Source organism: Electrona antarctica (genome assembly GCF_951216825.1).
Source record: "Electrona antarctica genome assembly, chromosome: 14".
Taxonomy (NCBI): Eukaryota; Metazoa; Chordata; class Actinopteri; order Myctophiformes; family Myctophidae; genus Electrona; species Electrona antarctica.
This window is the reverse complement of record NC_136795.1, coordinates 14,118,578-14,131,737: the sequence shown is the minus strand read 5'-3', so window position 1 is coordinate 14,131,737 and position 13,160 is coordinate 14,118,578. Positions and strand designations below refer to the sequence as shown.

General features: G+C 44.5%; 1 protein-coding gene across 1 annotated transcript in view; it reads right to left on the bottom strand.

Annotated features, from left to right (window-relative positions):
• usp43b (ubiquitin specific peptidase 43b) overlaps positions 1-13,160 on the bottom strand; it is a 103,014-nt gene that overhangs the window by 54,636 nt on the left and 35,218 nt on the right. Inside the window, exon 3 of the mRNA XM_079519821.1 lies at positions 4,476-4,585. Coding sequence (XP_079375947.1) covers positions 4,476-4,585 — 110 coding nt within the window. The remainder of the gene's footprint in view (positions 1-4,475; positions 4,586-13,160) is intronic.

The following is a 13,160-nucleotide window of genomic DNA, read 5'->3' as shown; positions in this document are numbered from 1 at the left end:
CACACACAAACATAGGTTAACACAAGTCACAAGTCACAGACATTGCTGTTCCTTGGAGTGGTTGCACCACTCAAAAAGTGCCCTTCTGGGCACAGGTCTCCACCAGGACGATAGGAGTGTGTGTGAATGTTTAGGAGTAATATAAACATGTTTTTGTTTTGTTTTTTGAGGAAATGCAGATCCAGATCACTCATAGCATCTCTGAGGATAGAATTCTGGATGAGCAGGACATGTGCAGAATTTTGTACAAAATGGGCCACTCCTGAAAACTTTGGAAGGCAATTTAGCCAATCAGTGTAGGATCTGAGAAATCCAACAGACTCGTCTTGATCACATGACTACAGAGATCATGTGTACCGATTTGCGTGAGATTTGGATGAAATCTGTGCGACTAACATAAACAATGTGTTTTCCAGAAATCGGCCTCATGGTGGCGTTATAACCGGCAGATGTTGAGGGATGCAGGGAAAATGTTTTTCCATGGCCTCTAGGGAGTGCGCATACATAAGTTGTATACAGATCGATGCAGTTATAGGTGTCGCTATAACAGGGCAATTGCCCTGTTATAGCGCCACCGTGAGGCTGATTTGGAAAAAATTAGTAGCATGTCATCCTCGGCCTAGTGGAAATGTGCGTGCATAATTTCACGGAAATTGCACACTACGTTTGTGATTTGTGGCATTTTGTTTCGAAACGGATGTGAGCTTTGGAAGCCAATCTTAGCCAATCAGGATGGAAGATGGGAAATGGTGCAGATCCGTGTTGATCACATGACTATGGAGATAGTGTATACCGAATTGTGTGATGTATGGATAAAATGTGTACGAGTAATCTACAGAAATGTGTTTTGCCTAAATCGGCCTGATGGTGGCGCTATAACAGGTCGTTGAGGAATATTTGGGACAGAGGTTCATCGTTGGCATCCAGGGAGTGTGTGTGCAAAGTTTGGCATGGATCGGGCCAACGGTGCCGGAGATTAGCTGGTAACGGACGGACGGAAGGAAGGAAGGAAGGACGGACGGACACACGCACACAAACACACGCACACACAAATGGACGGAGTGCAAAACATACTCTCTCCCCATGCCTTCGGCCTGGTGGAGATGAGCACCAGCCCCTGTATAGAACTGCAGCCAACTGCAAGGCACATATAATACTATGTTGTACACTAGGTAACTCGTGGACAGATAGGCAAAATGCCAGCTTCGGCACAAACATGCTGCTGAAGCCTGATTGAGATGTATGCTTCGGACGGTGGCAAGTTGGCAACGTGTCACGTGACCAACATTATACTTTGCTGGGTTCTGAGAACGCAGTGGGTTCAAGGCATTGTCTATCTATGGGGATGAGCGACCACTGCTTCCCCCTCTGCGGCAGAAGGTCTAGCCAGCAAAAAGCAGAGCGTCAAAGCTGAGAAAAGTTCAACTTTGCTGCCGTCATGATGAGGTGAAACAGAGTGGCAGGCAACCAGAAGCGTGCTGTGCTCTGAAGTAGGCATGGATTAGGCACACACACTCCACACCACTTGAGAGGGTCAGAAATGGACTACTGCAAGAGTAGAGAATATTGATAACGTTTTAAACTAGCAGTTGTAGATGTAAAATTAATCAAGATTGAGTAACTACATAGCCTCACGTGTCGCAGAACGATGCGAACACCTGACCCGAACACATGCAACCAAACTATTCTTAGTTCTACTGGATCTCTTCTCCACTAGTGCCTCCCTAACATTTTAGTCTAGTTTTCATTTGTTGACGAAATTGTCAATATATTTAGTCTTAGTTTTAGTCGGTCATCATAGCTTAGTATTTATTTCGTTTTCGTCAATGAAAAAAGGTAGTCGACGAACATTTTTTTTGTCGACAAAATCAACACTGAGTCACAGGTTGACAAGGAGCAGGGTGTTTTGTTAAAAGTGCACATGTATGAAGTAACAGAGAATACCATCACTCACGGAACTGAACTTTATGTACTTTTATTGATAAATTGGCATGGTACTGTAAACTAAAGACCAACAAACAATGTACACGTTTTGACGTCAATCGATGAAGGCTTAACACGCATACGTGGATTCTCTGTTATTCGTAGAGCCGTGCTCGCATACCTTGTGTTAAGTAAGTAGCCTTGCCGAGCCATGAGGCCCATAGGGCAGGAGCCTATCTCCTGTTTCTGTAGCGTGAGGCAGCTTGATGTACAAGTACACCCCCTGGACATGACGCTAGTATGTCGCAGGGACTTACCCCCAATCTAACCCTTGATGCTGAGTGTCAAGCAGGGAGGCACTGGGTCCCATTTTTTAGAGTCTTTGGTATGACCCGGCCGGGGATTGAACCCTGACCTCCCAGTCACAGGGCGGACACTCTAACCACAAGGCCACTGAGCTGGTAAATACCATACCTTGTGTACATATATAAAATTTAGATTTAGATTTATGTTCACATAAAGTGATGCTGAAATAAAGCTACAGTATAGGGAGAGGCAGGCAGAAATCTCACAGTTGCAGCTGCTTCAGAAATGCCTTGGGGCAGACCAAAACATCACTGAGCGCTTGGAGGGGCAGCGTTGCACAACCGGGCGATCAAATGTTATAACCCTCATGGAATCAAGCATACGTCTGCTTTTATAAGAGGAGGTAATGATTCCTACCAAAAAGCAATGGTCTGGGGTTCATTAAGTTACACGCTTAGTTGTGGCTGCAGAGAGGAATGCTGCTGGCAAAAAACATATTTTGATATGAGAACTAAATTCATGTTATATGTTTTAAAAGATGAAAATATTATTAAATGTCTGCAAGGGCATAAACTGGCACGCACTTCCTCAGGTCCTCGGGGGCATGCACAGTGCACACTGCATTAGAAGCTGATCGGTTCACGAGATACGTGGGGGACACACATGCAGAGATTTCACAAATTTATAGAAGGATATCCAATAGCGCCAGACAGACAGACAGACAGACAGACAGACAGACAGACAGACAGCCGAAACGCGGCAACCACCAACCCTGTATAGCCATACATGGTTTGTTTGACATCTGCATATATGGAGCCGGCCAGCAACTTTACATCTGACCTCACTGACACCAGAACCAGATTAATAGATTAACTCCTGCTTCTCAACTGTTCCGTATTAAGAAGCTCTGTTGGCTTCTCGCCCTCAGGGCGTCTTACTGGTATTGTCCCTGGAAAATAGGTGACACACAATTCTGTCATTGCATTTTATCAAGAGGCCAAAAATAGTCAGTAAATTATGCAAATAAAATTAACATCTGGCCAGATTATAATTTCTAGGGAAAGCCTCCTGCATGCAAGGTCTAATGTAATGCATAAATCCACCCAGTTTACTGGTAACCATGAACAACATGAACAACCAGCCAGACCACGCTTATGGAGAGAAGAATGCATGGAGAACGGAGGTCACACTATCATGCTGTCATATTAGCACACATTCTGGGCCCTATTTTGGGACATGTCGATTGGCGTGAGGCGTGCAGCTAACGGGTAAATTGACAATTTCTAGAGGCAAAGTGGCGTGTTTTCCACTGCCTGTGGGACGGGTGTGGAAGGAGAGATGCAATAGACGGTGTGTCATTTGCAAATCAGCAGCACGCTAGTGTTGATTTTGACAGAAAATTTTGATTTAGTTTTAGTCATAGACTTTTGAGTAAAATGTTAAGTTTTAATTATATTTTAGACAACTGAAATGTTTTAGTGTTAGTCTAGTTTTAAGATTTTAGTCGACTAATTCTACAGTATTTTGGCAGGCCTTGATGTCGTCGTAATGGCAGATTTTACACTTGGTTGGATGCTGAAAATAGCTGATCTACAAGCTCACAACACAGCGCAGCGTGACGCGTTGTGAGCACACATAACAATGGTTAAATGCTTGTAACAAACAAAACTATGTTGTGCATCACAGAGAATAATGTGGGCATAATATCCATAATGGTTTCTCCTTCATAAAACTCAAGTGATTGATGAACAAAATACATTACTGAATATATCGCCTGGTTCTGTTTGGCAGACCTCAGGACACCATGGAATTGTTTAAGGTTCTTATGTAGTGTTTAAATCAGGGAGCAGACATGTATAAGGAGAATAGAGAATCTAGACCTTTGCTTCTCTTCTTGTCCAGCGTGCATACTCAAAGTGACATTGCTCATGGACAGGTATGCGTGGACACAGAAATGACTGCTGCATGCTCACGGTGCGCTATATAACACTTTGCATCACAGCAGATGTTCAAACGAAATATTCATGGTGTACCCAAATCGGACCGTGAGCAGACGTTTGCCTACTGCCTAGGCTGACGTTTTGTGCATTTCCATCTGCCTAGTAGTTTATTTGGCAAATATAAATTGGGTTTAAATGAAAAACACTTCTTATAGGCTTCCGCCATAACTGTGCTTCTCGCCTGTTCGCTTCCCCAAAAATAGCACCCTGGGTTTCTGGGTGGAAGAGACAGATAGAACAACTCACTTGTACTGTGCCTGGAAGTGTTCCTGGACAAAGCTGTGGCGCACACCGGCCTGCTGGGACCGCAGCAGCGACGGGTCAGCGGACAGTGTCTCCTCAACCCCACCAGGACCCTGCAACAAAGGACAGAACATCCAGGAATACAAGAATTACAAGTGATTCTGCTTCAAATGGTTTCTCTGGAGGAGTTCCACACAAAACCTTTTATTTGAGGATAATAGCGTAGCGATTCCAAACTGCTGCAGCTGAGCTCATCATCGTCAGTAGCACTAGTGGAAATGGATACAATGAGAACATGGCTATAACTTTGAGAAGGTATATACGTAGGTAGAAAATTGCTCTGCACATTTTATCTAGATCTAAGTTTGCTTAGATCTAGCTAAAATGTGCTGAGCAAAAAGAAAAAAAGAAAAACTCAGACCTGTCTTAAGTGAGTGGTGCTGTACTGTACTGTACTGTACTGTACTGTACTGTACTGTACTGTACTGTACTGTACTGTACTGTACTGTACTGTACTGTACTGTACTGTACTGTACTGTACTCCTCCCTGGCCTGTGTGTGTGCTCTACTGGCCACTTTAGGTGTTGCAGCTACGTACACATACATACATACACGTACGTACGCATACATACGTACACACATAGCTCCGCATAGGCGTGGCTAGCAGTGCACCACTCAAAAAAAGAAAAAGAAAAAAAGGATATTCAAAAGCTGCAGGAAATATAGACCTAAACATAACCCCCAGGGATGTTTCTCTCTATAATCTTTCATCTGCTCACCTAAGAGACTGAAGCCAGCCTTGGACAAAGATAAGAGGAGAACAGACAACGATAAACTAACTGGGACCAATCAGTAAGATGCTTACAAGGTAAAAAATTAAAAACATTGGGTGTGTCTGTCAGATGCTGCAAGGTGGCAATGAAAGAAACAACAAACTAACAGAACAACAGTCTTTCTTCCTCAGCAAATAAGATGCATTCATTTCACATTCAGGGCATTGATTTCCCTTCAGGGTGTGGGCCTACAGTCTGAAATGCTGTTTAGCAAGGTCTGACAAGTTATTGCACCTGAGTTGGTGTAAAGGCAACAACAACACACAGTACAACCTCATCAGCCTACCACGTCTAACCTCAGCCCCTCTCTTGGTGTTCTATCAGGGTCATAGACATTTCATGGAAGCATCTTAACCCTTGACATGAGCATAACACGGGTCATGTGCATGGGATGGAGTGACAGCATAGAGACTGTGACATGTACATGACTGATGAATGCATTAAACCAGTGTTTCTCCAGTGGTGGTTCAGAGGTACTAGAGGGTAAGTAATTGATTCCCAAGCCATGTGGCCCACAGGTCAGCAGCCTATCTCCTGTTTCCTTAGCGTGAAGCAGCATAACGTACAAGTACACCCTCAGGACATGATGCTAGTACTGTATGTAGTAGCGACGTACCCCCAATCCAACCCTTGATGCTAAGTGCCAAGCAGGGAGGCATCGGGTACATTTTTATAGCTTTTGGTATGACTCTGTCAGGGATTGAAGTTGAACCATGACCTCCCAGTATCAGAGAGTGGACACTCTAACCAGAAGGCTGGTACTACGTACGTGGGGAAAAAGTGGAAATTGGAAAAATGCTGTTACTGTATGTTTAACAAATTTACAAAGTAAATGTGATGATCTATAGAGTTTGTTAAACCAGATAAAATAAAAAAAGGTTGCATATCACAACTGTTGTTGAATAGAAAGCAATACAGTGAGAGCATTGTGAGCATGTAGATTATTTTTTAAACATTTTTAAATATTTGTTACTATAATTACATGCCCAAAATAGGAATGCCAGATTGAAAGTGTGTCTGTGGGTTTTATAAATATTCAACCGATTAAAACTAGTGCTTGACTAAATACTGCAACTACACTGGATCCATTGAACACAGGTTCAAATGAACCTGTGTTCAAATGAAAAGAGACTTGACAACCTCCATAAAATGCATCTCCTCATGGTATTATGAACAGTAAGCATTAAGAATTAAGTACAGTAAGCATTTCAAATTAGCTGTGCTACTATAACTGTCTTGCTGTTACCACTGACAGCTGAGGGAGAATTAAAAATGTCATCCTCAGCCACCATAAATTCCACTCCACATCAGCTAAAAGCATATCAATACAAAATCACACCCGTGTGAAAAGCAACTATACTTGTATTGTCCTAGTTACTACCAAATGAACATACAGACATTTATTTATTATGCACTAACATTGGTCATATTATGCACTTTATGCTCCTCTCTTTTCTCTATCCTTTTCACTGCATGATGAGCCTACACAACCAAGTTCTTCACCCACCTTACTTGTAATGTGATGTGACAATAAAGATTGATTCTGATTCTGATACGGACATAGGGACATACAGTACGGACATAGGGACACACAAAGCCAGTCATTGGAGCGGTGTGCACCGCTCAAAAAGATGATGAGATTCGGATTGAAAGGGTGAGTGACTGTGATTTTGGAGCCTGCCTTTTTCCCACCTGAAAGAATGTGTTAACTAGAAAAAGTGCCCTTCTGGGCACAGGTCTCCACCAGGAGGATAGGAGTGTATGTGATGTTTGGCTAAATGTTTAGGAGTAATATAAACATGTTTGTTTATATTACACACACACACACACACACGTGTGTGTGTGTGTGTGTGTGTGTGTGTGTGTGTGTGTGTGTGACGCGGCTTGGCCTGTTGTAGCGCCACCATGAGGCTGATTTGAAAACTGTCAAGTGGCATTTCTTCCTCAGCCTAGTGGGAATATGCATGCACAGTTTCACCGCAATCGGACGCTGCGTTGAGGAGTTGTGGCGATTTGTACAAAACGGGTATAAAAGCGGGCTACTCCTGAAAAGTTTAGAAGCCAATTGTAGCCAATGAGGGTGGATTATGAGAAATCAAACAAGCCCGTCTTGATCACATGACTATGGAGAGCATGTGTACCGATTTGTGTGAAATTTGGCTAAAATCTGAAGGAGTAATATTAGAAAATGTGTTTTACATATGTTGGCCTCCTGGTGGCGCTATAAAGAGCAGATGTGTAAAATTCCAGGCAAAGGTTTTTCCTCGGCCTGGTGGAGACAATAAAGAAGTAGATAGAATGTGTGTGACAGCCATCATACATCTGCCTCCCTTAGTTAATTTGTCAGAGTTAACCTGGCAATCCTAGCTGTTCAAACAAACTCAAGAAACACTCTTGAGAACTATAATGAGCAATCATAACGATTGGACATGTTTTCACATCACTGACACTGCCGTGTTGATAAATGCCCTTTTCATTGACTAAGTGGTTCCTAAAAGGCCATTTTGGTAAACAAGGTCTTTGTTAACAGTCCTCGGTTTGCACGTTATCAACATCACAAGAGCACCTTGCAAAAGTCAGCCACTTGGAAATGCATTAAGCCATCTTAGAGTTTCAGCGCGGCTTTAGCAACCGCTTGATGGAGGCAGATGGAAGTGTGCTCTCCAAGCCTCGTCTATTTACCTTGTCTCTCTCTCCATTCCCAGCTCCCAGTTTCTCTCTCACACACACACACACACACACACACACACACACACACACACACACACACACACACACACACACACACACACACACACACACACACACACACACACACACACACACACACACACACACACACACACACACACACACACACACACACAGTTTACTATAGCTCTACTCTCGAACAGTGCTCCTTGTCCTAAACTGGCTACTGCTGTTCCCAGGCCAGCAGCTCGACCATGACCACTCACAATTGAAGCTAAAAAGAGCTCTAGAATTTCTAGGGGCCAGAGGCAAGTCAAGTGTGCATGTGTGTGTGTTTGAGAATTTAAGGGAAAGGGGAGAAGGGGAGCGAAAACTACAGGTTGTTTCTCTGCAGCCCAATGCCACCTCCAGCCCTCAGTGGGGGTTTATTCTTACAAATACATTTTGGCTCTGTAAAGAGTGGGACCGAAACCTGACCGCCCCCCTGTGCACTGTGCTTCATCAAGCACACAAAGACAAACACGCCCTCCTCTCTCACTCTTTACCGTTTGCACATCAGTCATTCTCTTGTGTGTTCTAGTTCCAGGAAACATCCGCTAGTTCTGTTACATAGCGGGGAATTCAACTCTTGCACTTAGTTGGCTAAGGTCAAATGAAGAAGGTGAAGGCATTGATACTAGGTGAACGTTCAGTGGTGCACTCCCTCACAGTAGTTGCAAAAAGCTCACCGGGTTCTTACTCATGCATTTCACTCCCTCTTTCTCTGAGCTAACACATTCCAGGGCTATCTATCTCCGTGGTAAAAGATAACATGCTATAACAACATTCAGGCCAATGAGTCCAGAGAGAGACACAGTTGGTCTTATCGACTCTAAGAACTCCCTGCCCAACTCTGGCTCTGTCCATAGACTGCCAGGCATCAGCAGTGTGTAAAGTGCTTGGAGACATGGACATTAAATGCAGTGAGAAACCGGGGCCAGGTTACACGCCCGTCTGACTTCCGATAAGGCCTCGGTCATCTAAATGATCGCCGTCACTTAGATAGAGCTACTCCCACGCAATGAGCTGTGACTGCCGATCACTCAGAGGAAAATCATTTTACAGGTTGTTCTCAGCCAACGCACTGTTAAAGGCATCCGTCTCCAGAGAGGTGCCACACGCCTGTCTGAAATTGAGATGCTATCTTTGAAATTGGTGGTCAGGAAAATATGCAGACTTCAAACCGATAAAAAGGTAAAAGTAAACAGGCAGACAGCGGGAGGTTGGGGCGTATGTGGGGAGGGCGGGTGGGGGGGGGAGACGCAGCATTGAAACACTATTTTTAGAGTCAGCCTGCCAGGCTAGTCTATTGCTGCTACAGGGGAAGAAAATGGAAGAAAGTCCTGCATTAGGCGATAAATGTCATGTCCTCCCAGTGTGTATTTGTAAACTGTAAAATGTTTGGGAATGAAGGTACAAGCCTGCCCCCCCCTCCCCCCCACGAGGTATACAGCATGTACAAAATGAAAACATAGCAGATATACATGCTCATAGCTAAGAGCTTGTTGATCTGCTATTTTTTGTCTCCACCAGGCCGAAGGCATGGGGAGAGAGTATGTTTTGCACTCCGTCCGTGTGTCCGTCCGTCCGTCCTTCCTTCCGTCCGTCTGTGTACAGCTAATCTCCGGCACCGTTAACCCGGTCGATGCCAAACTTTGCACACACACTCCCTGGATGCCAACGATGAACCTCTGCCCCACATTTTCCAGAACGGCCTGTTATAGCGCCACCATGAGGCAGCTTTTCAAAAATTTTACCTAAAACTGCACAGATCTGCGTGAAACGTTGCATGCACACTCCCTAGAGGCCAAGGACAAACCTTTGACCTGCATTTTCCGCATCTGCCTTTTATAGCGCCACCAGGAGGCCGACTTTTGTAAAACACATTTTTTGATATTACTCCTCCAGATTCTGTCCAAAAATCTCACAAATCGTTACACAGTATCTCTATGGTCATGTGCTCAACTCGGATCTGTCTGATATTTCATATTCCATCCCAATTGGCTATAATTGGCTTTCACAGTTTGCAAGATTGCCCCGTTTTGAACAATAGCCTCAAATCATGAACGCAGCATGCAATTTACGTGAAATCTTTCACACATTTTCTTACTAGGCTGAGGAATATATCCCACCCTTTTCACATTGGCCTGTTATAGCGCCACCAACAGGTTGATTTTTGCAAAACACATTTTTGGACAAAATGCCTCAAATCATCCAATTGCCATCAAAGGCATATGAAGAAATGGCAATCGGTACACATGATCTCTGTAGTCATGTGATCAAGACGAGTCTGTTGGATTTCTCAGATTGTACACTGATTGGCTAACATTGCCTTCCAAAGTTTTCAGGAGTGGCCCGTTTTGTACAAAATGCTGCACATGTCTTGCTCATCCAGAATTCTATCCTCAGAGATGCTATGAGTGATCTGGCTCTGCATTTCCTCAACAAAATGAAGCAAATTGTTGCAAAAACAAATACAAAAAAACATCCTCCTAAACATTTTGCCAAACATCACACACACTCCTATCCTCCTGGTGGAGACCTGTGCCCGGAAGGGCACTTTTTCTAGTTTTATCTTGAAATTGTGTGTAAATCTTTGAATATATATTTTTTCACAGCAACATTTTTTTAACTCAAATCTTTGCTTCTGGGGGTCGCTGGAATTAAATATTTTGAGATGGGGTCCGCGACCAAATTCAAATAATTTGAATTTGAATATGAGTATAAGTATGAGAACTACTAATAGAAGACATTTTTATAGAATCTGGTCTCAGGTCAATAGGTTAACCATTGTCATCGTCATCATCAGTCAAATATAATGAACGCTCAACGCTGACACTACTACTAGATCAATTGATCTTCCTTAAGTGCAGTACCCTAATCAATGATAAACAGATTATCCTACCTCCTTGGATGCAAAATGTGTGAATCTACACCAAAGGTACTGTAGGGCCTATATCACAGTGTACTACTGTAAGTCAATCAGTAGTACAGTATTACATTACATGCATCACGGTTATGTTTGGAGTGCAGCATGTGATGTGTTGGACTTAGAAGCAGTACTACCACATTTCAGGCCTTTAGAGCCTAACAGTTCAATTCATCTACAGCGTGGTCCCTGGAACTGTGGATTGGAGCAAACATCTTTAAGCCGGGGGTAAGGATGTCAAGGGTGAACTTATCCCTGGCTGTGTGGTGGAGATAAGATAAACTTGATCGATCAGCAGGATTTTGTTCTCGACCACAATTGGAGCCATTCAAGTTCTGAAAGGGAAACACTGAGGAACATAAGGCAGCCACTGCCAAATATAGAACTCATCAAGTAGACGGAGACGTGCCAACCGCTAATATCCAAGATATGGTAAGCCACAAAATTGTCTACCTCTGCTCAAAGCGTAAGCCACAATGCCGGCGGAGGAGAGGGGAGTCTGCAGTGGTCCTTGGGCAGGGGGAGAAAATTAAAACTCAAATCCCTCACCCTGGCACCTCGAGCGCTGTAATTGATTTACAGGATTAAGATAAATGACAAAGATACAGTGGTGTGCCACTGAGTGGAGGGCTGGACTCCCGGCCACCGCCTCAGCACTGTCAGCAGGAGACAGACAGACAGACAGACAGACAGTCAGCAGGAGGCCAGAGTTAATTTATCCTGATTTCTGAGGTAACTGGGGGGACAACACACACGACCGACAGACAGACAGACAGACAGACAGACAGACGGACAGACAGACAGACGCACATTGTTGTTGGGGCTAAATATTGAGCAGTCGCCCAAAAAGGTCTCCCTGACCAGTAGAGCATTGAAGAAAGTTATGAGGGCAATGAAGGCAGAACAACACAGTTTTAGGCATATTTCCTTGTTACATCCTAAGCTGGGATGTCAAACCGGTTCTTTAGAGAAGGTTGGAACAGATTTGGGACAGATGGAGAAGGATTTTCTTTTGTTGGTTGATTTCCTTTTGGTTTTGATCTTTGGAATATACAGATCCCTCGATGCCACAATCCAGATAAAAGCAGCCCATAAAAACTCCCCTTCACTTTCATAAGAGCAATTCCAGACAGTGCACCAGCATGACATTATGCATGGATTTCATACTGTGTTATTGGTTCTCTGGCATCTAGCTTTGGGTTAGAAAATCTGCTCCCCTAAAAGATTCACGTTCAGCCACTAGTAAGCTGCATAAGTGCAGAAAATCTAGATAAGTACAATGTGATGAAACAGGATGCTGCTATACATCAAGAGGCTCTGCGTTAAGGACGTTCCCACGCCGGGATCGATGTTAGCTTGCCAAGGAAACAGTGTTGCTAATAGTGGGTGCATGTGTTTGTTTCCGACGTCCTAACAGTCCGACAGGCATTAGTCTGACACCCTACCCCAAACCCTAACCTAACACTAACCTCACAGGGAAGCCACGGGTGATTCTTAATCAGCCCCGCATGTGTCGGACTCGCTCGTGTGTGACGTGTCGGACTGTTGCACGTCGGACCGACGTCTGTGCCCCGCTAGTAGTGCATATGCTGCTCACTGACACCCCTCACTAACATGGACCCGTAACTCACTGACACCCCTCACTAACATGGACCCGTAACTCACTGACACCCCTCACTAACATGGACCCGTAACTCACTGACACCCCTCACTAACATGGACCCGTAACTCACTGACACCCCTCACTAACATGGACCCGTAACTCACTGACACCCCTCACTAACATGGACCCGTAACTCCCCCTCACTAACATGGACCCGTAACTCACTGACACCCCTCACTAACATGGACCCGGGCCGTAACTCCCGGAGACGCAGAGACTGATGAACACATTTGTGACAGGCCTCTGTAGATGACCGTTGACTCCGGCGGGGTCATCCGTCTTTCAACATGTCGAGAGCCTGAAATCACACAGATTTAAGAGAGCAGGCCGCCATCTTCAATAATTCACAGAGACATCACTGGGAGTGATTCATCTCTAGTACACAGAGACTCGAGCACTTTCACTCCATTGTGGTGAAATTCCGGAAAAAATGTCCGCACCCCACCACCCTCCGATCCTCACGGACCACCTGTCTCATCCTGATGGGTTTTCGGGGCCGCGGTACAGGGTGCGGGGTGACGGGGTTGGTCGTA